The sequence below is a fragment of the Spermophilus citellus genome (assembly GCF_964194105.1).
Source record: "Spermophilus citellus genome assembly, chromosome: 2".
Classification (NCBI taxonomy): Eukaryota; Metazoa; Chordata; class Mammalia; order Rodentia; family Sciuridae; genus Spermophilus; species Spermophilus citellus.
Window position 1 is genome coordinate 227,677,230 of NC_138183.1, and position 22,845 is coordinate 227,700,074.

General features: G+C 43.4%; 1 protein-coding gene across 3 annotated transcripts in view; it reads right to left on the minus strand.

Annotated features, from left to right (window-relative positions):
- Positions 1 to 631: 631 nt before the first annotated feature.
- The window catches only part of PAMR1 (peptidase domain containing associated with muscle regeneration 1), a 78,111-nt gene continuing 55,897 nt past the window's right edge, over positions 632 to 22,845 (minus strand). For 2 of the 3 annotated variants that reach the window (XM_081282267.1, XM_081282269.1), the window contains 6 exons: positions 12,776 to 12,826; positions 9,870 to 10,082; positions 8,131 to 8,197; positions 4,945 to 5,177; positions 3,710 to 4,002; positions 632 to 1,690 (listed from right to left, as the gene is read on the minus strand). In XM_081282267.1, coding sequence (XP_081138393.1) covers positions 1,154 to 1,690; positions 3,710 to 4,002; positions 4,945 to 5,177; positions 8,131 to 8,197; positions 9,870 to 10,082; positions 12,776 to 12,826 — 1,394 coding nt within the window. In that variant the 3' untranslated portion in view covers positions 632 to 1,153. The remainder of the gene's footprint in view (positions 1,691 to 3,709; positions 4,003 to 4,944; positions 5,178 to 8,130; positions 8,198 to 9,869; positions 10,083 to 12,775; positions 12,827 to 22,845) is intronic. The other variant, XM_081282268.1, reaches the window with a different exon arrangement.

The following is a 22,845-nucleotide window of genomic DNA, read 5'->3' on the forward strand; positions in this document are numbered from 1 at the left end:
CCAATACACCACCTTTAGGGGACCAAGCCTCTAACACATGAGCCTTTGAGGGGACATTTAAGATCCAAATCATAACAAGGAGAAAAGATAAAAGAGTAAGTCACCCCAAAAAGAAGGTGTTAATGGGAAGATCACATAAAGAATTTACAGGATTGAATTCATCTTTTTCCTCCCTTATCCAGTGGGAAGCAGGTCTGGGGCTTAGGAGGAAATACCCATGTATTATGGAAAACAGGGAGGCTACAGGTCCTTGGCATACCTAAATCTGACGTAAGCAAACATGTGGCTTCGATCCAACTGCTCTAAAACATACTACAAAGATTTATTTTATTTACAAAGAAGGGTTTTAGACTGGATCTAGAACATGAGAACCAAGAGCACATGGAAATCAGCTAGTCCCTGGTATTTTCCTGTTTGTGTCACCTGATGGCACCAGTGTCTTTTTTCTCCTAATCGATGACTCACCAAGCTCCAAGAGTTGGTCTTGAAAAGACAGCATGGTCTTTGGCACCCACATTATTTGGTACCCTTAGTTCTATATTAAAGGACTACAGGGAGACATGGCTCTGATACATGTAGCCCAGAGACACAGTACGCAGGAATGAGAGCAGAGCACACCTGTTTTGTAGGTCAGAGCCAACCCTTGTTTTATTGAAATGTGTACAGGAGATTGGAAAAGAAAAGGACCAGACTGCACTGTGGCAAGGGACAAAGCATGTGCCACATCCTAACTCAACCGTGCCCGACGTCCTGCAGGCAGCTCTTTGGAATTTGGTTTGGCTGCAGCCTCCACAGAGGCTTTGTGAAGCCCAGAACTCCTCAGGTCAACCCTCAACCATGGGTGACCATGACATCCACCTCACTGAAAGGTGGGGAAGGCCACCAGGTCAGTCAAACAGGAAGGTGTTCTTTGAAGAAACTCAGGTCTTGAAAGCTCTAGGATCTTCCCAGTGGTTTCCAAGCAGGCGGGAAGAAGGCAGTGTCCACCAGAAACTGAGTTCTACTCACCCCCCACTGAGTCGTGTCCATGAAATCGGAAGCCCTGGCAGAGCCAAGTTCATGGGCAAAATCCACACTTCAGATCCACACTGCATCCTGTAGCCCAGGTACAGACAGGTGCATGGACCAGCTCCCCGACAGGCCTGCAGCTGGCTCACTTCATGTTCCTCTCGATCCAGTCTTTGAAAGGCAGCACCTTGGTAAACGCTGTGGAGAGGCTATGACTACATGATTTGTCATAGCTCCAGCTGACCAGCCCCACCAGATGCCAGCGTGGCTCAGGGGATGCCCGGCCAGGGAAGGACATAGCTGCAATGCCCCCTGTCTCCGCCGTGCAGATGTCCGAAGGGGCACTGGAGTCCTGGCTGGCACAGAACATGTTGTCGGTGACACTCACGGGGATGCCGTGGTCTTCATGCAGCTCCTCACACAGCAGTGAGTCCACCACCCTGACCACCCCAGAGCGCAGCGTGTCGTTCTTGAAGCCAGGGCTCCTCACATCTGCCAGGATGTTCCAGCCAGCCACAGTGAGGTAGGACTCCTGGAAGGAGATGCTGAGGTCCCTAGTGGCAGCGAGGCAGATGGGCTGGACACGGGTGCTGATGCGGGCCTTGTCCAGGAGCTTCAAGATGGCGATGTCAGCGTCCAGCAGTATGGGGTCGTAGTTGGGATGCAGAATGATGGCAGAAATCTAGCAATACAAGGAATAGACAGCAATGGTGAGCATCCAGCTCCATGGCAGACAAGGACAGTCAAGTTTGGGGGCTAAATTATTGGGAGAAATTGTCCAAAAACCAGGTACCATTATTTGACATACTTTGCTCAAGAAATCTTAGAAAGGAACTGCTCTGTTTCCAGGACTGCAAATTGAAATGACTACTGGAGTCTGGTAGACGACATTAAATAAGTGGAGTATTCAGGTGAAGCTACAGAGAATGGGAGCACACACACCATCTAAAGTGGACAGAAAGCTGGGTGCAGCAACCTGTGATCCCAGTGACTCAGGAGGCTGAGGCAGGAGGATTGCAAATTCAAGGTCAGCCTCAGCCACTCAGCAAGACCTGTCTCAAAATAAAAAATTAAAAGGACTGAGAATGAATTTGGATGGTAAAATATCACTGGGTTCAATTCCCAATATGTATAACTAACTAACTAACTAAATAAATAAATAAATAAATAAATAAAATAGGGCTGGGGTTAGGGCTCAGCGGTAGAGCACTCGCCTAGCACATGAGAGGTCCTGGGTTCAATCCTCAGCACCACATATTTAATAGAATAAAGGTATTTTGTTCATCTACAACTAAAAAAATAATTTTTAAATAAAATAAGTGGGCAGAGGCCACTCCATTCCAGCTGATCACTGCCGTACAGAAATGGGTCAACATTCTAAATTTGCCAGAGAATGGACTCCAGATCTTTAATTGAAACATCTTAATTTTTTAACGGTGGTAAGTAACTAATGAAGAAAACATACATCAGCATCATCAACACACAAAGCCCCAAAGCTACATCTGTAACATTTCATGTGCCTACATGCCAGCAAGATAGAGCCATGTTCCGTAATAACATCCCATAATACTTTCCCCATAAGAACATTCATAGACCTTTTCACACTTTCTTGATGTTCCCAAGTCTTGCTGATCACCCACTTTGACAGAGCCCTCTAAGAGCTCACATCTGTGATACCTTATAATTTTTAAGGTTTATGTTCTGTTATTGGAACTGTGTTTGAGCCCATTTCCTTGAGAAACCTCATGTCACACTCATCATGATATATGGGTCTCTCTCCCACTAGTCTTCAGAGTGAAAACCACTCTTTGTTCTTTTTTGTATCTAGTTTCAGTGAAGGGCACACTGTTGTATACCCCAAATAGATGGATGGACAGATAGAAGGATAGGATGAGAGATGGCTGGATGGATGGACAGATAGGTAGGTGGATAGACGAATGGATGGATGGACAGATAGATGGGTGAATAGAAGGCAGGGAGGGACGCAGGAAAGAGCAAAGCATTCTGTAAATTGATGAGGATTGTCTTGGATAGGATTTGTCTATGTCCTCAAAGCCTACCAGAATAATGCCCAAATGTATTGGGTGATTAACTCTCTTTTATTCACAAACTATTTGTTAATCTACTTTGAACTTGACTCTGTGCTAGGCTGTGAGGGTCCCGTGACATAGAATGCTTATGGAGTAGATGGTTTTAGGCCAAGCAAGTATTAAACAAATAATTTCACTAATTTTTAATTTATTATGAGCTACTAGACAAATTATATGTGTATTTTACTTGGAGGTAATTGAATTGTTTTTTTAAATATTTATTTTCTAGTTGTAATTGGACACAATACCTTTATTTTATTTATTTATTTTTATGTGGCGCTGAGGATTGAACTCAGAGCCTCGAACGTGGTAGGTGAGCCCTCTACCGCTGAGCCACATCCCCAGCCCAGTAATTGACTTTTGATAACCATGATGATAGATGGAGCTTGTCTCCTACTTTTAAAAGAAGCAAATTGGGGAAGGACAGGATGGTCTTTCTAAATGCCCCTTTCCAGTACCTGTCGATATGTAACACCAAGCCCCTGGTATGTGCCAGGCCCGGGACTGGTACCGACATGCCAAGTTGACAGGGCTGACATGGTCCTGCTTTCCTGCGCTGAGAACTAGTTGAGCCAAAGCTCCGGTTTCCAAGCTGAGCCCTCCTCTCTCACCCGTAAGCTCTGGATGGTCTTCTCATCCCGGTGGTCATCCCGGTAAAACTTCCCCAAGACGATTTTGAGATCTGCTGTCTTGATGGCAGTGACCTTCCCCAGGTCAGTAACACAGTGGGCGGCCACCACCACCGTGCGCTCGTTCACCAGGGCGCCGCTGCAGACCAGAAACCATGCGCCCTTGTGCAGGCCCCCATCGTGCACCCCACTGGTCCTCCTGTAGATGGCTGCTTGCCATGGCCAGCGCGTCCCTTGGGTCTTCAGAGAAGTGATGTTCTCGATTTTCCCACAGACTATGAGAAAGCACCAGTTCAGTAATACCAACTTAGATATTTCCATCCAAAGGGGAATGCGTCTCTCTACCAGAAGGACACCAACTGGAAAGGTGGTCCCCATGGGTCCAGTGACCACTAAGCCATCTCACCTGGTTTTCTTCTCCCTTTAAATATTAATCTAGACACAGTTGGTTATAAAGGTGAAGGTTAAAATTGGAGGTTTTATAGTAAAATGAAACCCGGATTGTGATCCCAGGCACTTACTATCAACAGGACTTGGGTCAAGTGACCTAATCTTTTAGAGCCTCAGTTTCCTCACCTGTAAAATGGATAGAGCAATAATAATGGTCTCATAGGGTTCCAGAAGACTGAATGAGATGATGTATACAGACACTCAAAAATATCATGACCGTCATGATAAACGTGACCGCCATGTACTAGACCACACTGTTCTCCTTTCACAAGGGGAGAATGGAGAAAGGAGCTGGTTCCTGTTCTAGACACTTCCATATATTATCTCAGTAATCACCATCTTAACAGAGGAGGTAATTAATATTTCATTAATTAATAACAATTACCTAATTAAAATCACTGCAGGGTGGCTGTGAAATGGAGCTTAGGGTAGCCAGATGACGTAACTAGAGGCTGCCTAGCACCTCTAACCCCTCCCCACTTGCTGTTTAGTTCCTGCTCTCTTCCTCTTCTCCCAGTAAATATGATAGAGTTATCCACAGCAAGTATGCCCCTAGGAGTTCATGACTCCTTTCTCCTGGGAAGTAAGTTCAAGCCAAAGGCAGACACTTCTAACCATGGGGTTCTGGGTATCACCAAACTAGGGAAACCATGGAAGACCATTCCTTTGGACAATGGGACTCTCCCCAGACAACAAGGTGAATGGCTTTACACAGGCCACTTTGGAAACTGGAAGATACCGCCACTCAAAGATGAGCCTTGACTCACTAGGGATGCAGGATGGGGCCCGCCCACTCCACTTCCCGGTCCTCAGGCACGTCCTCCGGCTGCTGCCCAGGCGGCGGTAGAAGGGTGAGATGCACTCATACTGGAGCTGGGTATGCAGGTGCTGGTACCCAGGGGGCAGGTCTCCAAAGGGAAGGGCTGGCTTCTTGGTAGGGGCACCCTGCAGCTTCTCCTTGCTGAAGGCCGATGAATAGAGCTGGTGTAATGGCGTCTCCCTGGGTCAGAGCACATGGGGCCAGAGAAAGGGAAGGGCAAGAGACTGTCACCATGGTCCCTTTAGCACCCAGGCCAGGTCCCATGTAGATATGTGGTTACAGAAGAAGAGGAAAATGTCCTGTCTCTGTCTCTATATCTCTGTTCTTTCGCTTCCTTTCTCTTCTCTCTCTCTCTCTCTCTCACACACACACACATACACACATACACACACACTGTACCCTTCACCTCTACCACTGAGCAAATTCTCTTGTATGTGTCAATCTTTTCATTCCTCCATTTCCATTTCTGGCATGCTTCCAACTGCCTCGGATTTTAACCAAAGAGAACTACATCTGACATAATAGCTGCTATGCAAAGACACTACACACGCACACACACAAATTTAATTGCGAAACTAAACAGAAAAGGGAGTTAATTTGAATGAGAGAATGCAGGCATACTTTTTTCCCCTCCAAACATTATCATAATGGGGCAATATTAGGAATTGACTTGAACTAAACTGTGTTGATACAGTAGCTTGATTTAGCAATTAGCAGATGTAATTAGTTCACCTCGGAGAATAGAAATTTCTCTCAGGGCACATTGATTGGGAGAAATATGAAATGTTGTGTGTAAATGTGGAAAGGGATATTAAATGATCCCTGAAGGCGAAGGCCCCAGAGACCACTCCGGGGTTCTTGGGGGAGATATGCACACATTGTTCTGCTTGTGTTCGTTTCATATTGGTGCCCACTGAGTGACAAGCTGAAATCCCTTTAGGAATCAATGTCTTCATTCCCCTTTGATGAATGGAGAAGGGAAGCCCAGAGAGGTAAGTGAGAGTGCTCGCGGGCACACAGGAAAGGAAGATGGTTCCTGAGACCACTGTGCTTAGCCATCATGACTTCCACGTGGTGTCGCTACCACATCAATTTGATATCACTGTAAGAAATTATTTCATGCATCTCTACAGAACTTGAATCAGAGCAAATATTCCATCTATATTGATTTCACTCAACAAGTATTCCTATCATGGTTCTAGCCAGGTCTGTAATGCTGGGAGCTTCTGCACTTGCTAACAAGCTTATCTCTAGGCCACTGAAGGTTCACACTGCCTTTGGGGGCTCCCCAGGTGAGCCTGGCTGTTGGAGATAGGCAGAACCCCCACCCCCCACTTCAGCAGCCTGCCTTCCAGAAAGATATTGAAAACCAAAGTTCAGGTTTGCTTCTCATTTACATGAGACAGCGGGCACGTTGCCACCTAACCTCCCATTAAAATTGTCTTAAAAATTGTGGTCTTTTTGAGTGGGGTTCCTCCTCAGGATGACTCTTTGGGAAGAACAGGTGGATTCCACTTATTGGAGAGTCCAGCCCAGGGAATCACAGAGACCTGAAGACAGGGCTGAGTTTGAATTCCATTGCCACCATTCCAAAGGAAATGTCTTCCCTAAAAGGGAAAGACTTGAGAGAGAAAGAGGAAGGGTCAGAGGCTGACGGGCATCCTCACCAAGGAACACTCCAGGGCGAGCCTGGTCACTCTGACTCATTATTACTAACCCTAACAATAGCTGCCTTTAATAGGTGCTTGTACCTGCAAGGTGCTTTGCTAAGGGTTAGTCTAGTGCATAAGGGAGCAGACCCTGGAGCCAGATGCTGAATTTATATCCTGGTTTTGCCACTTCTAGCAGTGTGACCTGGGGCAGGTTACTTTACTTCTCTGAGCCTCAGTTTACCCATCTATAATAAAAACGGTAATAAAAATCTGTAATAAAAAGAATAATGCCTTCCTCAGAGGCTATAGTGAGAATTAAATGAGCTAAGACATGTAAAGTACTCAGAAGAGCAGCTATATATAGAAAACATGCAATAAGTGTCAGCTATTCGTGTTGGATTTAATCCTTACAACAATTCCCAGAGACTGCTATGATTATTCCTGCTTTTCAAGAGAAGGAAAAAAACTAAAAGGCTCAGCAAGCTTAGGAACTTTCCTAGGCATACCTAGAACTAAACAGGGGCAGAACCAGGTCAGGAACCCTTGACTGTCAGTCACTCCAATGTATTCATTCAGTAAATATTATATTGAGTGTCTTCCACATGGCAGGCGCTGTCTCAGGCACTAGAACAAAGCAGATCATGCTCCTGTACTTGTAACTTCTGTATTTGGAATGGGGAGACAGAAATTGAACACGTAAACCAAGATAACCGGTAGAGAGGGAGCTGAGATGAACAAGGCCAGAGAACACCAGGTAAAGGAGTCGGAGGGCAGCCGGGGGTGGTAAGCTTGATAGTTTTAAAAGCACAGTCAAGGGAGGCCTCTCTGTCAGGTAAAAACTGAGCAGAGAACTGAAAGAAGGGAGGCAGTGAGCCTCGATGGGATCCTGTGGAAGAAGTTTCCAGACCAAAGGAGGCACAAGAATAAAGTTGTACAGCAGAACTGTGCTTGGAGAGAGAGAGAGAGGAAGCCTTCCTTATTGGAGCAGACACAGTGAAAAAGAGATGAATAGAACCCCCCAAGGTGGTATTCACCTCTGTCTTCCAGAGCTCACATCCCTGATGGCGACTGGCCATGCATCTCTGGTTCCTGGACTCCACTGTCTCCTCTCTCCACTAAAAGAACCTCTGACTGCCAGCTGGGGTTTAGGAAGGTGTTCTTCCTGATGCCAGCGCCTAGGAGCTGCCACAATGCAGAAGACTCAAGTATGACAACCCAGTTCCTCAAAGACCATCTGAGTGTCTTGCTTCTCACCAATCATCTACTTTCCCACGATCCAATAAAATTTGTTCATCTTCCAACCGTTGCTACCTCTTGGCCAAAGGCAGCTGGCTAATGAGCTTCCATGGAACAAGCCCTATTCTTTCATGACCATTTAGCACTAAATGTCCCTAAGAAACCCCAACACAAAGTAGAGAAAGGGAATAGGAGAGGAAATCTCCTTTACCCTTCCTAACAGAGTGCAGGTATTTCAGTCTCACCTTGACTGGACCTGCATTGGAAGAACTCTCCTTCTCACCAGGTCTGAGACCTTTGGCTCTCGGCAGGCTGGGAAAAAAAAAAAAAAAACAGACAGGGTTGCATCATCTGTTTTCAGACTCACTGTTCACATGGCTCAGTTCAGATTCATCCCTAACCCCCTTTCTGGATACCACGTGCTCATTCCCCAGACTCAGAAGCAAGATATGTCAGCCAAGCTCGAATAGTTCGTTTAGCAAAAAAGCATGCTGCCTTTCTCCTAAATTGACAGCTTTCTCTGAAGAACTCTGATGCCTCTGAGAAACTCCTCTACCTAGGTGATTTGGGGCCATGACGATTAAGATAGGACTATCTGCTTATGCGTCTAGCATTAGCACACTTGATCAGAATGGAATAAAATTCAAATGGAGTCCTAATATATAGCCCATACTGGGAATTAGAAGGTTCTCATTTAAAACCAGGCAGCAATGTCAATCATAGATAAGTCTTGTGTAACTGATTTTTTTCCATGTCCTTTCTCTGCTATTAAGGACCCCAAAAAAATCTCTAGGAGACAACTCAAAGCTCAGTTTAATTTTTCTGAAGTCTCCTTTTTTTTTTTCCACAAGTGAAAAGGAGTCCGTCCCGTCTCACTTTCCCAATCAAGAGCAGCCAACATTTGTCTAATTAGCGACTTAGAGTACTTTAGTTGTATTAATTTGTAAGAAAAGAGTTGACAAAAATCTCCAAGGACATATGTAACGCCGTTCCCATACTTAATGAAATAAAACATCAGAAATCTATGCTGGTGGGGATGAAAGTCGTTTCTGGCTAAAGTCTAAAGTGATTTATTCCTTTCACAAATCATTCCCTTTCATTCCTTTTCCCATGATTCAGGTTGTTGACAAACACCCAGAAGGGAAAGTAGAGGACTGAGGCAATTATCTGGATAATCTAGGACAAGAACATGCTTTTCTTCCCAGTAAACAGCCAGATCATTGTGACTGTCCCCCAAAACAGAGGTGCCGCTAACCAGAAGCAGCTGGAAACTATGCACCCCCACTGCAACAGAAATGGTTCCAACCGCTCTCTATAACATTTCATTTCTCTGGCTCCAAGGTACATTTTGCAGTTTACCGCCTGGGTTGCCTCCCTTTGCCTTTACCAATGCCTGGTAAGTTACACCTCTGTAATTTCCCTCTGTCTTCCATCTGAAATGTCATCCGGACTCCTCTTCACATTTACAAATCCTCCCCAGCTTTCCAGACAGGCCCCAATTCTACCTGCTTCATGCAATTATCTCTATTTCAAGAAATTCCCTCCCTCCTTTTCCTGAACTATCCATTTAGTTCCTACAGCTGTCTGTTGAATGTTCAAAGGTCTACTATGTTTGTCTTGAAACATCTTAACTGGTCTAACCTCTCCCAACATAGGCAGCCAGGGAAGATGAGTCCATTCAGTTTTGACCTTGGATCTGCATATATAAACCTCAGCCCTATTATTTTTCCTGAACTGTTCTGATAACTATATCACTCTCCTCCATCACCTCAAGACGCTGTGATTACAGTAAGCAAGTCTTCCCTAAGACCAGAAAAATGAAGCAAATATTTTTAGGGATGGTTTCAGGAGAAAACTTAAGAGAGAAAGGGACCCCCCCCACCCTCCAACACACACACAGGGGCTTAAAAGAATGCATTAAAGCTATCAAAAAGCACAGTAACTCCATCTACCCCTATAGGATCCTGAAACACCCATAAATTACCTTTTATGCAGATGGGCTGTTTCCCTGACCACTCTCCATTCTGTTGGCAAGTTCTTTTCTCATTGCCACTAAGAACATAGGAGTTATTACAAAAGAATGACACCACAGTGCCGATTTTTACATATCGCCCATTGAGCAGTCCAGGACCTCCTGTTATTTTCTTGTACCCATTGACTGGTCCCCCAAGATCTGAGCAGTTTCTTTCTTCAAGGACTAAAAGTTAAAAACAAGAGAAAAGAAGAACTGTTAAAAGTCTGAGTCATTTAACTTTAGAACAGAATCTTTTCATTATTTCATTGAATTAAAAATACAGTGATATCAAGCCTGCTAACAGTGTACACAAACAAATTACCAAGAGAAATCTCCTAATAGAAAATGCATGTATTAGACATGTCTTTCCTTGTTTTAATGATTTATTCTTAGATGGAGAAATATTTCATTCTAAATGTAAACAACTTTGACACAAATCTGACTCTTATATGATCTTGTTCTTTTTTTTTTTCAAATTATAGGAGCTGGGCAAGACTGGACAAGAAAAATATTTCACCTTAGTTTATGATCAGGATACAGGCATAATTAGTTTTCAGTGTTGTATTATCTCCCTCATTTCCTATCGCTTGAGCAATTAAATTAGACTGTTCAGTTTCCTATTTATGTTGTATACAAAAAAGTAGAACTGCTTAACAACAAGAATAAATATATGAAATAAATTTAGATCTTATATTTCATATCAAGAAAAAAAGCGTTTCAAGTTTTAGTTAAAACTACTAGAGGACAATATCATTGCAAAAATATTACAAATTCCCCCTGATGCCCAAATGTAACTATTTATCTGTATACTTAATATTCTTAATATTCTTAATGACTTAAAGTAAAAATGGCATCCCCAGCCATTCTGAGCACTGAACAGGATTTTAGATTTAATCTGGAAAAATTCTATTAAATAGGTAACATATTTTAGATTATGGCACAATACTGAATATGACCTGTTCTAAGGAAACAGAGTGAGTCCTCCAAAGAATTCAACTGAATTTGGGCACCAATCTATCAGCTTCCCTGGTGTCTTTTTAATAATTTCTTCTAAGACACAGGCTCATTCCTATAAAACAGTTCTCGTGTAATGCAGTTATGCATTTGATGTACTTTCCTTCCCATAACTGTCCCAATTATCTTCCAAGCAACTTACTTGCTTGCCCCCAGGCAAGAAAAGAATCTTCTTTCAAATAGCGCTTTTAAAACATTCAAGAATTAAAAATAAACAACTTTACCGGGTGCAACTTGGCAAGATTGCTGCAATTAGCCAACTGACTGGTTTGTCTCCTCTAGGATTATCCATAGCCCATGTGACAGATGATCAATAACACTCTGTGTGCTTTGGGGATTATGTAATCTGAGTGATTTCCCTGGTGGGTGAATCCAAAACTCCTATTTTAAGTGTAAAAAAAAGGGACCTCACTGAGCGAGACTGTTTAAAATACTAAAATGGTATAAAGAGGGCAATGTGGCTTTTTTATGCTTCAAGTGGTCTCAGAAAACCCTAGTACTTGTGTTTTCAGGAATCCCTCTCTGATGGGAGGGGGAGGGAGAGGAAGCAGTACATGTCACCTCCGTGATGGCGCCAGCTTCTTTTAGTAGATGCATTCAGTCTGAACATATATCCCAGAGGGTGACCACTGGGGCTCAGAGACCACAATAAAAAACGTAGTGTATCCTGCCTGTACGTTTAAAATAATGGAACTAGTTGCCAACATAAAACTTGGGAGAATTCACAAAAATAGGTCTCACTGGCTTCTCACACAATTCAGATCTTCAGTCTCTCAGCCTGCCTCCACCAGATGACAATCACCTGGAGCTGAGAAATGGCTCTCTGCTCACCTGGGAGCCACATTCTTCACCAGGCTGCCTGGCTCTGGCAAGTGTTTGAATCTGTGGCCAGTTGCCTATTGAGAGGCTATGATTTATGCAGTTCAAGTGTAGGTCCTCATTTATTTTGAGCTTTACTAGAGCTCGTGGTCAAAAAGATTGGGTGATATTTAAGGCCATTCCTGGAGTACTTGGAGAAAATGAACGAGACTGCAGCTACATCAGCCTCAGCAAAAGATAAATTTTTTCTACTGATGGTTTTGATAGGTGAGCCTGACAGTGGGGTTGTCTTCCCCTTGAAAGGAAGCTCTTCCATGGTCTGCTAGACTCCATGCCCTGAGCTGCCACAGCAGGGTTCTCATGGAACACACACACACCCACACACACACACACACACACACACACACACACACACACTATTTAAAGTGGGCTTAAATACTAGGAACTTTGGAGAGTTCTTGAGCCCTTGGAGATAAAGATTTAGGACAATCCAGGTCCTTTGTTTCTCTCACTCAGGAGGCTATAAAAGAAGACTTTAAGAGAAATTAACTTGGAATACACAAATACCTCTGTTCAAGGATGCCACTAAACATCTGCAATTCTTAAATGCAAACAATTTTATAACTTGACATTTTTGAAATCAGGTCATAAGTGTAGTTTTCACACCGAAATTTCTGTACAACTTAAATTCAATACCTTAGAATGGAGAACTATGACAACTATTATTTGGTTTTAAGTTATTGCTTGTGGAATGTCATCATTAGGATAGAGCAAGTAATGCTTCTACGTTAGGATCCAATGGAGTGTTCAGGGGACTGAATGCTTGTTTCCCCCTCAAATTCATATGTCGAAATCCTAAGCCCCGATATCACGATATTAGGGAGAAGGAGTCTTTGAGAAGTGATCAGGTCGTGAGGATGGAGCCCTGGTGTGTGAGATTTTTGCCCTTATTGAAGGCAACTCAGAGAGTTCTCTCTCCCTCCTCCTCCATGTGAGGATACAGCAAGAAGACAGCCCTCTATGAACCAGAAAGCAGCCCTCACCAGACAGTGAATCTTCCAGCGCCTTGATCTTGGACTTCCCAGCCTCCAGAACTGTGAGAAATAAATGTTTGTTGTTTAAATCACTCAGTCTATGGTATTGTCTTGTAGCAGCCCCAACTGACAAAGACAGAAGGCAAGACTATGGCTGAAAATCAAGGGAAATATAGACAACAGAATCAGATTTATAAAGGGTCCAGCAAAGTGGTCATCTGACACTACTTAAGAATATACTTTGTATACAACCAGGGATATGAAAAATGGTGCTCTCTATGTGTAATAAGAATGGAACGCATTCCGCTGTCATATATAAATGAAAAAATGAATTAAAAAATGCAAAAAATAAATAACTCCGTTGAACATATTCCAGAAATAAAAGACAAGATTGAGAACTTCAGTAGAAAACCAGAAACGCTGAAAAAAAATAACCTAAGAAAAAAATCAAAAACTGAAAAATTTAGTAACAGAACTCAGTGGATGGATTTAATAGCAAACTAAATAGAACTGAAAGATAGCTTATAAGAAAACTTTCAGAATGAAGTTGAAAGAGACAAGAAGGTGAAAATGTTCTCGAAAATCTAAGAGGTTCATAGGACACAGTGAGAAGGTAAAGAAATACATAATTAACATTCCAGGAAAGGAGACAGAAGGGAGAGGGAGGTGGGGGGGAGAGGGAGATGGGGGGGGGAGAGGGAGATGGGGGGGGAGAGGGAGGTGGGGGGGGAGAGGGAGGGAGGGGGGAGAGGGAGGGAGGGGGGAGAGGGAGGTGGGGGGGAGAGGGAGGTGGGGGGGGAGAGGGAGGTGGGGGGGGAGAGGGAGGTGGGGGGGAGAGGGAGGTGGGGGGGAGAGGGAGGTGGGGGGGGAGAGGGAGGGAGGGAGAACAGGAGGGAGGAAGAAGAAAAAGAAGAAGAAAAGGAGGAGGAGGAAGGAGGAGGGAAGAGAAGGAGGAGGAGGAGAAGAAGGAGAAGAGGAAGGAGAAGATGGAGGAGGAGGAAGAGAGATGACAATGGTAGAAACAATGTGCTAGGAGATAATAGATGAAAACTTTCCTGTACTCATGGAAGAATTTGACCTACAGATTCATAAAGCCCCAAACCAGACAAAAATGAAAAAATAGATACGTGGGAATGTTTTAAAGCAACCAAAGTGGAGACAGACCAAGGGATTTGAAAAACATACTTTCCGAAACTTGAAGTCGTTGCTGGGCATGATGGCACACACGTGTAATCCCAGAGACTCAGAAGGCTGAGGCAGGAGGATCAATGGCTCAGCAACTTAGTGAGGCCCAAACTAACTTAGCAAGACCCTGTCTCAAAATTTTTAAAAAGGGAAGGGGGACGGGGGTGGCTAGCAATGTAGCTCAGTGGTAAAACACCCCTAGGTTAAATCTCTAGTCCCCAAAAAAGTGAAAATTAAAATAAAATAACAATTGTAGTCATTATCTTTACTGATAACATTAAGAATGATTTTGCTTCTTTATACTTTTTTTCAAGTTTTACAATCATAAAGTAAAATCATAAAAGTTTGTTTTTTATTATTTTGTTGTTTCTATTTTTATTATTTTTTAAAATATTTTATTTTTTAGTTATAGTTGGACAAAATACCTTTATTTTATTTATTTATTTATTTATTTATTTATTTATTTATTTATTTTTATGTGGTGTGGAGGATCGAACCCAGGGCCTCACACATACTAGGCAAGCGCTCTACCGCTGAGCCACAACCCAAGCTCCAGTTATTATTGTTTTAAAAAATCAAACAAAATATTTTTGAGTGCTGTCCATTAAACATCTAAATCTAGCATAAAGTGTTTTATGCCTTGTTTTTTGGTCCAATTGTCTCTCAGTCCATGCAAATCTCTTTAATATTTTGTATAATCACATTATACAATTTTGCATGAAATCTCTTAAATAAGTCTTGTAACTAGACTCTGGTAGAAAAAAATACTGGCCTCTAGGATCAGATAGATATGAATTCAAATATTCATCTGGTTCCCCAGAGTCTACAACAGCAGGCACTTAATAAATATTTGTTAGGGGTAGAAGGAACAAAGAGTGAAAGTTTTTCAATCTTGTACTTAAGAAACTAAGAGCTGGGAACTAGTAAACCTCCCCAACCATTGCTTTTCTTAACTATAAAACAAAATAATAACACTTACCTGGCTGGGCTGGTTTTGAGGAGTCACAGAAATAACAAAAAAAGTTTCCTTTTCCCTCATTTGCCTTTGTTTACAAAGCACTCAATGCCTTTAAAAGCCAGTTCCCCAAATTTAATACACCTTAAAGAGCACTCCAGAGAGAAATCTTAATAGCTCATTATTAGACCTATTCAAGCACAACACAGCCTTCCGCTCTATTTCCTGGGCTTTTGGTAATGTTTACCCGTGATGAACTTCCAAAACTGTGTTGATTCAGACTTCTGGGTACCAACCAGGGTGTCTGCTCATTTATTTTGTTTAATCTTACACAATAAAGCCTTAAAATTATGTTCCAATATCAAACAACCCCCGAGTGTTATCCTTTCTCTTTCATTTTCTGTACTTTCCAAAGCCTGCATACTCCCTTGTGATGTTTTTTGAAGAGAATTCTAAAACTTTCTCCATCCTTCCTTCTCTCTCCCAGTTGACATCTACCTGGTGGGTACATAGACTATCTGCATCTCATCAGAGCTCCTCCCTGCGGTTAGGTTTCAAAATGATTTTTCCCCCTATGTGTTCTCTTTTTAGAAACCTTTGTATCTCCCCATTGAACAGATTCATGATTCTTTCTGTTTGATTTTTCAAGGACTTTAGGTTTCATTTCTCCTCAGCGGGATGGGTATTTTCAGGCAAAGCCAATTGAAAATTTAAAATATCTGCATCCCTGGCCTGAAGGAGCACCAAACTCCTGCTTTGTTAAATAAAAGATTGCATTATTAAGTAATAAATAGCTCATTGCCCTGTTACTTTTGGAACTCAGCCTGGGGACATTAACACACTAAGTTTAGCATGCCCCCACATGCCACTGCACGAACAACAGCAGTCATCAGAGGTACATTTCTCTGGGGTCTTGTTTCAAATAACCATTTCAAGAAAGCCTTCTCTCTCCCTGTTTTCTTTCCCAGGGCCACGGGATGAGGGAGTTTGCTGTGAGTTCACTTCCCACGTGATTTCACACGTGACTGCTCACGTGAAGGTTTTGTGATGTCTCTTGTCATGACCATCACTGGTGTCCCAGCCTCGTCCCCTCATACTCACAAGTCACACATCCCTCACCTTCGACATGTGACAGCTGGGGCCTGCAGCCTTCAGAGGGTGCCCTGGGGCATGGCCATCCACTTATCCAAACGGAGGGCTAAAAAATACCTAGAGTTCTGTCCTCCTCCCAGGCCCACCCCAGGCTCACCTGTAGCCAATATGTGGAAATAGAAGAACCCAATCCCTGTTCTTTGAGGTTCGATTTACATTCCCAGAACCCCCACAGGGGATGGGCTGAGTAGAAGATTACTTGAAAATATTCTTGCTTGATATCTTCCTCTTTCTTGATTCTTCAACTCCTTGCTGGTTAATCACAGGAGTAATCCCTTTAGTGAATCGCCTGGGCCCATAGGCTTGACTCAGGTTCTGTCTGGGGGAGAAACTAACCCGATACAGCTCTGCCGATTTCTCAGCTGGGCATCAGGGCCTCTCAGGCTTCATCTCCATGGCACAGGTGTCTGTGATGAGGCCCCAGAGAGGCAGTGGGCTCAGCCCCAATATGGAGCTGACATGCCTTTCAGCATTCCTGGGTGGTGATACGGTCTTGAGAAGGCTGTTGGGCCAGGCAGCTACAGGCTGGTCCTTAAGACTGCACTCAGCCTCCATGCTTGCTCCCGGGCTCCAGCCCAGCCCCACAGCAGCCAATCTGCTGTACCTGAAGGGAACAGATGATCTGAGGCAATGAGATTCCTCAGACCAAACCGTGCAGACCAGAATCTACCATCAGAGGAGTCTCCTTGAGGATTTGGTATGGCCTATGTACAAGACTCTTTTCACAATCCTGGGGTACCAAAGAAGATTGAACAATAATTGAAATTGAATTTCTCATGATTCCCTGAATTATGGGGCTTAGAGTTGGATATAAGATGATTTAAACCAACTAAAATGTTGTCTTTTTCTCCCCTGAATGGAACAGTGACAGCAATACCTGTTACAAAGGCACCAAGAGGAGATGGCTAGGTCCAGAGGTCTGCAAGCAGGGGACATGGCGATGGAGACTTCAGAAAGCCTGTCAGATCAACACGCAGATGTCTTCAGGAAAAGTGGTTCTTCAGGGCACACTAATAATTTAGCTTTTCTGTACCCTCTAGTCAGAAAAGTAATATTGAATGTGACAAAAGGAAGTCCACATTCTTCATCCCTAACCCAGGGAGTGGACCCACCTTCTGGCTGTGGAAAGACAATAGACCTCTTTTTCCATGATATCTCTGTTCACCAGTATATTCCCGTCCGTAAAAGTGATACATTTTCCTAAATGAATCTAAAATCTTAATATGATACACTAGCCCCCCACCCCCAATGCATATTTGTTTTCTCCTTTTATTTAGGTCTGCAAGCTGTAAGATCATATTTGGAGACAGGAGCTGTTTATAACCCCTTAGGAACTAAAGAATCCAGTTGCTGCTTTGCCTTTTGGAAGCCAGCATGTCCACCTTTCAGAGAAGGACTGGGGAGGTGCTGCTGCCTATTGATTTGACTGATCCCTTTGCCTTCACATGAAATGTTTAATGAGTACCTCCTTTGTTCCCGGCAGAATAGGACATGGGAAGAGGTTTTTCTTTATCTTGAACATAGGACTTTTTCATTTAAACCCAGAAATACAAGTGGCATCAGTCCAGGATGATTACACTAAAGTACTTTAGATATCTCAAGGCTTTCCTTGGCCTCCTGTAGGCAGTTATAGACAAAAATGGTTGGATACTTTCCTTCTAGTGACTTATTCCTCAGATGAGAATCTTACCAGACAAAATCTTTCTCAATCAGCCAGGTATGGTGGTGCACACCTGTAATCCCACCAGCTCAGGAGTCTGAGGCAGGAGGATCACAAATTCAAAGTCAGCCTCAGCAACTTAGTGAGGCCCTAAGCAACTTAGTGAGACCTTGTCTTAAAATAAAAAGATAAAACAGGCTGGGGATGTGGCTCAGTGGTTGAGCACCCTGGGTTCAATCCCTGGTCCAAAAAACAAATCTTAATCAAAATAAATCCTCAGAGTTTAATTAGAATTTTAAGGAATGTTATTATAACAAATCCAGTTTTATTTCCTCAGGATGACTCAACTCACTCTGACACACAAAAAAAGAGACAACCCACAGGGTGCGGGGGGGGGGGGGGGGGGAATGTACATAACGTTTTTCATCAGCATTAATTTATCCTAACTAGTGCCTTTCTTACCTGTGCTTCTAAAAGTACATCAGAAGATAGGACCCTAACCCAAGAATAAAATAAAGGTAATCACAGGGTCCTTAAATAAATTACAATAGGGTAAGGGGGGGGGGTCTCAGCAAATACTAGTCAAACATGAAATTTGACTGTGGCCTTGGTTGCAATGAAGATGTCCCTGGGTGTGATTGATTGAACTGAGTTGATACCTCTGAGCCTGCTGTGTTGTGTGAAAGAAAACCACTTATCTATAGATAGGAAGCCAGGTGAAGTGGAACCAGGTTCTAATCTAGATGCTTCTGCTGAGTTTAACCACGGGGGCCTTGTTGGAATTGGAGTTCCCAGTTTTATCACATTTGTGTTCTCCCTGAGTCACTAGACAGAGATCACCACTCAACCAGGGCACATGGTGAAGCTATGGCAGTGTGGCCAGTACATTAGAGCATAAAGCCAAAGATGAGACAATTAGAAGAGAGATGCTTCTTCGTGATGGAAGCAGCCATGCTTCAATTGCTGTCTAAATGGGCTAAATGAGCATTCAAACGAATCTTTATTATTGGCTCTCTCCAAACATCACTGGTATCTCCACTCACTCCCTGACCCTAGAGAAGAGGTGTGTGTGTGTGTGTGTGTGTGTGTGTGTGTGTGTGTGTGTGTGTGTGGCGGGGGTGTATACAGATTATAAATAAATTCCTGAGTCTAACACTGTTTTTTTAATCAGCAATGCAAATGATTCATATTTTGAGAAACCTTCAGATAAGGCTAACCCTTAAAATTTATGTTATTCATCATCAATCAAAGATTTATCTAAAACTTTAGAGAAGCCACCAAATAGCGATTTAGCTGAATGTGATCACTGATCTTCTTGGAGAACATGACTAGATTCTGGGCTCCCCAACACCTGCCTAAGCATTATATCTGGACATGTCTCCCAAGGTGTTTCCAGAAAAGACCAGTGTTTGAATTGGTATAATGAGTACAGGGCTTACCCTCTCCAATGTGGGTAGGCAGCATGCAATTCATGAGAGCCTGAATAGAACAAAGGAATGAGATGGAGGAAGGGAACATTGTGTTCTCTCTCTGCCTGACTGGCTGAGCAGGATATCCACACTTGGTCCTCAGGACTCCTGATTCCCAGGCCTTCATGCCTGAGCTGGAATCTACACCACTGACTCTCTACATTAGAGCCTTCAAATTACTAGCTCTCCTGGGTCTAGGTTATGGGGGTTCTCAGCCTCCATAGTCAGGTGAGCCTATACATAGATGAATCTCCTATTGGTTCTACTTCTCTGGAGAACCAAGGCTAACATAGCTCTCTAGGCTCTACTAAGTTAGCTCTTCAAGAAATACACTTTCAGAGAGGTGTCTGAGGTTAAGTTCCCCCAGCAGTAGCATGTGAGACTAGTTTTTGAGTACAAGCAGTTTATCTTGGTGGCAATCCCAGGAAGGGCCAACAGTGGACTAGGGAAAATAAAGACTGTGAATTTCTTAAGTTATCAAGCAAGTTATCACTGGGGGGCAACTGAGAATCAGTGCCATTTAGCAACTCTGGGAAACAATGGGACATGTCTCATTGTTATCCCACTCAAGGAGCAAGATACCAGTTCTCACCTATGGAGCACCATCAATCCTTTGTTGAAGGATGATGGGATAAGTACTAACTCTACATGCCTCCAGGATGCCCGTAGGCCAGAGGGTCTTCACAGCTGGAGAAGGTCTCAGGCAGGGTTGAAGGAACAGGAGGGCAGGAGCCGGTTGAGCTGGCACCCACTGGAATAGTGCGAGCATAAACAAGACCAGTCACTTTTTTTTTTTGTATGAGAAGGGGAATGATCTAGTTTTTAGAAATATCTAGTAACAAAGCATATTAATATTTCTATAATTTACAAAAAAGAAATGTTCAATGTTTCCCCAGTACTCACCCTTAGACACAGGAGAGCAAGGGAGAGGTCAGAATAAAATTAACAATCTTTGCAACTCTAAAGAGGTCTGTGTTTGCTTTCTTTCAATCTCTATTCCATCTGCTAGTCTTCTCTTTGGGATTGTCCTATTTCTGCTTCTAAATAATTTTAACCTAGTTATGATTGCTTATGTCCTCTTGGATTTTGGAAATGGTTTGCAGCGATTTACGAAACTGTGAGTAAAAAGCATACATTTCTGTGGGCAAATTGTATGTTAATGAAATATTTATGTCAGCCTGATAACCAGCTGAGCGGAAAAAGTAAGTCAGGATCCTATTCTGCCTTTTTAGAAAGAGCTGAGTTTTGGAGCTGTAAGATTATCTGAGAATTAGCAAGGGAAACAGGGCGAAAGTCAACAGAGCCCATCACCCCATGATGGAGCTGGTGGCAGGGGCTGGGGACGGAGGGACATTCGTCTCTATTCTTAGCATACTCTTGGGATCTACTCATTCTCACTCATCACCAAAATCAAGGGAACCACTTGTGACAGAATTTTGGTTCTGTTTGGAAAAGGCATTAACTTTCTCATTGGGGCTTTGTCCTTTCTGGAAACCCGACTGAACATGAGGCCAGTGCTCAGAGACAACCTTCAGATGGCCTTTTAACTCTTCCTCACTTTCCCCTGTTCAAATTATATTTGAGTTCAAATTGTATCTAGACAAAACCAAATACTTTTTACTCACAAGAAGGTCTTCACCCACTGATGTTGTCATCTGCACTGAAATCTCTTTTCATCCCTTTCCAGCCAATGGCATTCTGCCTCGGTGATGCTTTCCAGCCCTCTGCGGGTGTGAATGAGACACTACCCATGTGAAATTATGCTTGGATTGCACACACTGCTATTTATTCATCCGGCAGCAATTTGGAGGCTGAGGCTTACAATTAGCTATTTGATCTTAATCAGTATTGTCTTGGGCCTCTGGTACACTGTGTCTTTCGACCACTACTTTTCCGGTGTTTGGATGGCCTATTTAATTGGATAGCTAACACTGCCTGTGCCTAAGAGACAGGTCAACTTTGAGAACTTTTCAGAAAGCTCTAGTCATTTTATTCCTTGGTCCCAGTCAACCTGGCACATCCCTGTTTGATAGAGTGAATGGGTAGGATAGGTAACATACCTGAGTGTTAGAAACCTAGTGGTTCTTACCTACTACATCTGCTTGGTAATAATAGTGTTCCTGGGGGTTTCTTCAAATCTCAGAGGTTTCTGAGTCAGCTCTAGGGTAGAGGGCAACTCTAAACTACCGGAAGAAATGTTCCCCTGTGGTAATCATAGTTAACTTATTGAAATATAAGAAATGTTCGCTATGGAAATGATTGTGGCTCAGTGGTAGAGCTCTTGCCTGGCACACGTGAGGCACTGGGTTCAATCCTCAGCACCACATAAAAATAAATAATAAATAAATAAATAAAGGCATTGTGTTCAACTACAACTAAAAAAAAATGGCCTGAGCTACACAACTCTATTTCAATTTGAGGTTCCTCGGCTGCTGGGCACATCCAAGTCCTTTGAAGAGATTCTTCAGAATGTCTGACCTACAAGATGCACTCAAGTAATCCTCACCACCCAGTTGCCACCACCAAAGGCCTTCACTACAGGAAGTTGTAGCCAGAAACTATGCAACATGTGACCCTTTCCTCTACTAAAAATGGGCTAAGATTAGGCTTGTTTTATGGCTTTGCCCAAAGGCAGAGAAAATATAGGCCACGCAGCTCTGCCATGTTTCCCCAGTGCCTGGTACACTTCATGGACACTCAGAAGTGTTTGGCTGGATGCATCTGCACAGTGGAGATGACAGAAGTACCTACCATGCAGGAAGTTGACAAACTAAGCGGGCAATGTCCCATGAAGCACGGAGCCTGGTCTATATTAGGAATGGAGAGAATAATGACTATTGCTGTTCTTTGTACATGGATACCAGCAAGAACGTCCTGTTCTTAAAGAAGAGGAAGCTTTCGCCTTCTGGAGCAAGGAAGAGAGAAGTGTGAAGGATCCAGGAGGCAGGAGCCTTTAAGGAAAACTAGGGGATCCCTAGCCTCTGTCAAAGGGCTGGGGTTCATCTTAGGGCCAGTGATGACTGGGATGTGTTATCGTTTGGATGTGAGGTGTCCCCCAAAAGCTCATGTGTAAGACAAATTAAAGAAGGTTCAAAGGAGAGATGATTGGGTTGAGAGTCATAACCCAATCCATGAATCAATCACCTGATGGGATTAACTGGGCGGTGACTGAAGGCAGGTGGGGTGTGGCTGGAGGAGGTGGGGTATTTGGGACTTGGCTTTGGGGTATATATTTGTATTGGCAAATGATGATCTCTCTCTCTCTCTCTCTCTCTCTCTCTCTCTCTCTTTCTTTCTCCCCCTCCCCTTTCTGGTCATCATGTGAGCTACTTCCTTCCGCCATGTTGTTCTGCCTCACCTCAAGTCTGTAGAAATGGAGCTGGCTGTCTATGGACTGAGACTTCTGAAATTGTGAGCCCCCAAATAAACTTCTTCTCTCCTACAATTGAGCTGGCTGGGTCTTATAGTCACAGCGGCAAAAAAAAATAACTAAAGCAGGATGTTTGTTTCCATCAGAAGTTAATTCTGCAGTGCTCTCATCCTTCATCTATAATTTGTGCCCTCTTCCCAGCCCTCGGTGGGCACACAGCCCCTCCCAGCTCTAATGGATTACCTCTTAACCTGGGACCCAAATAAAATCGGCCTCGTCCATTAAGCC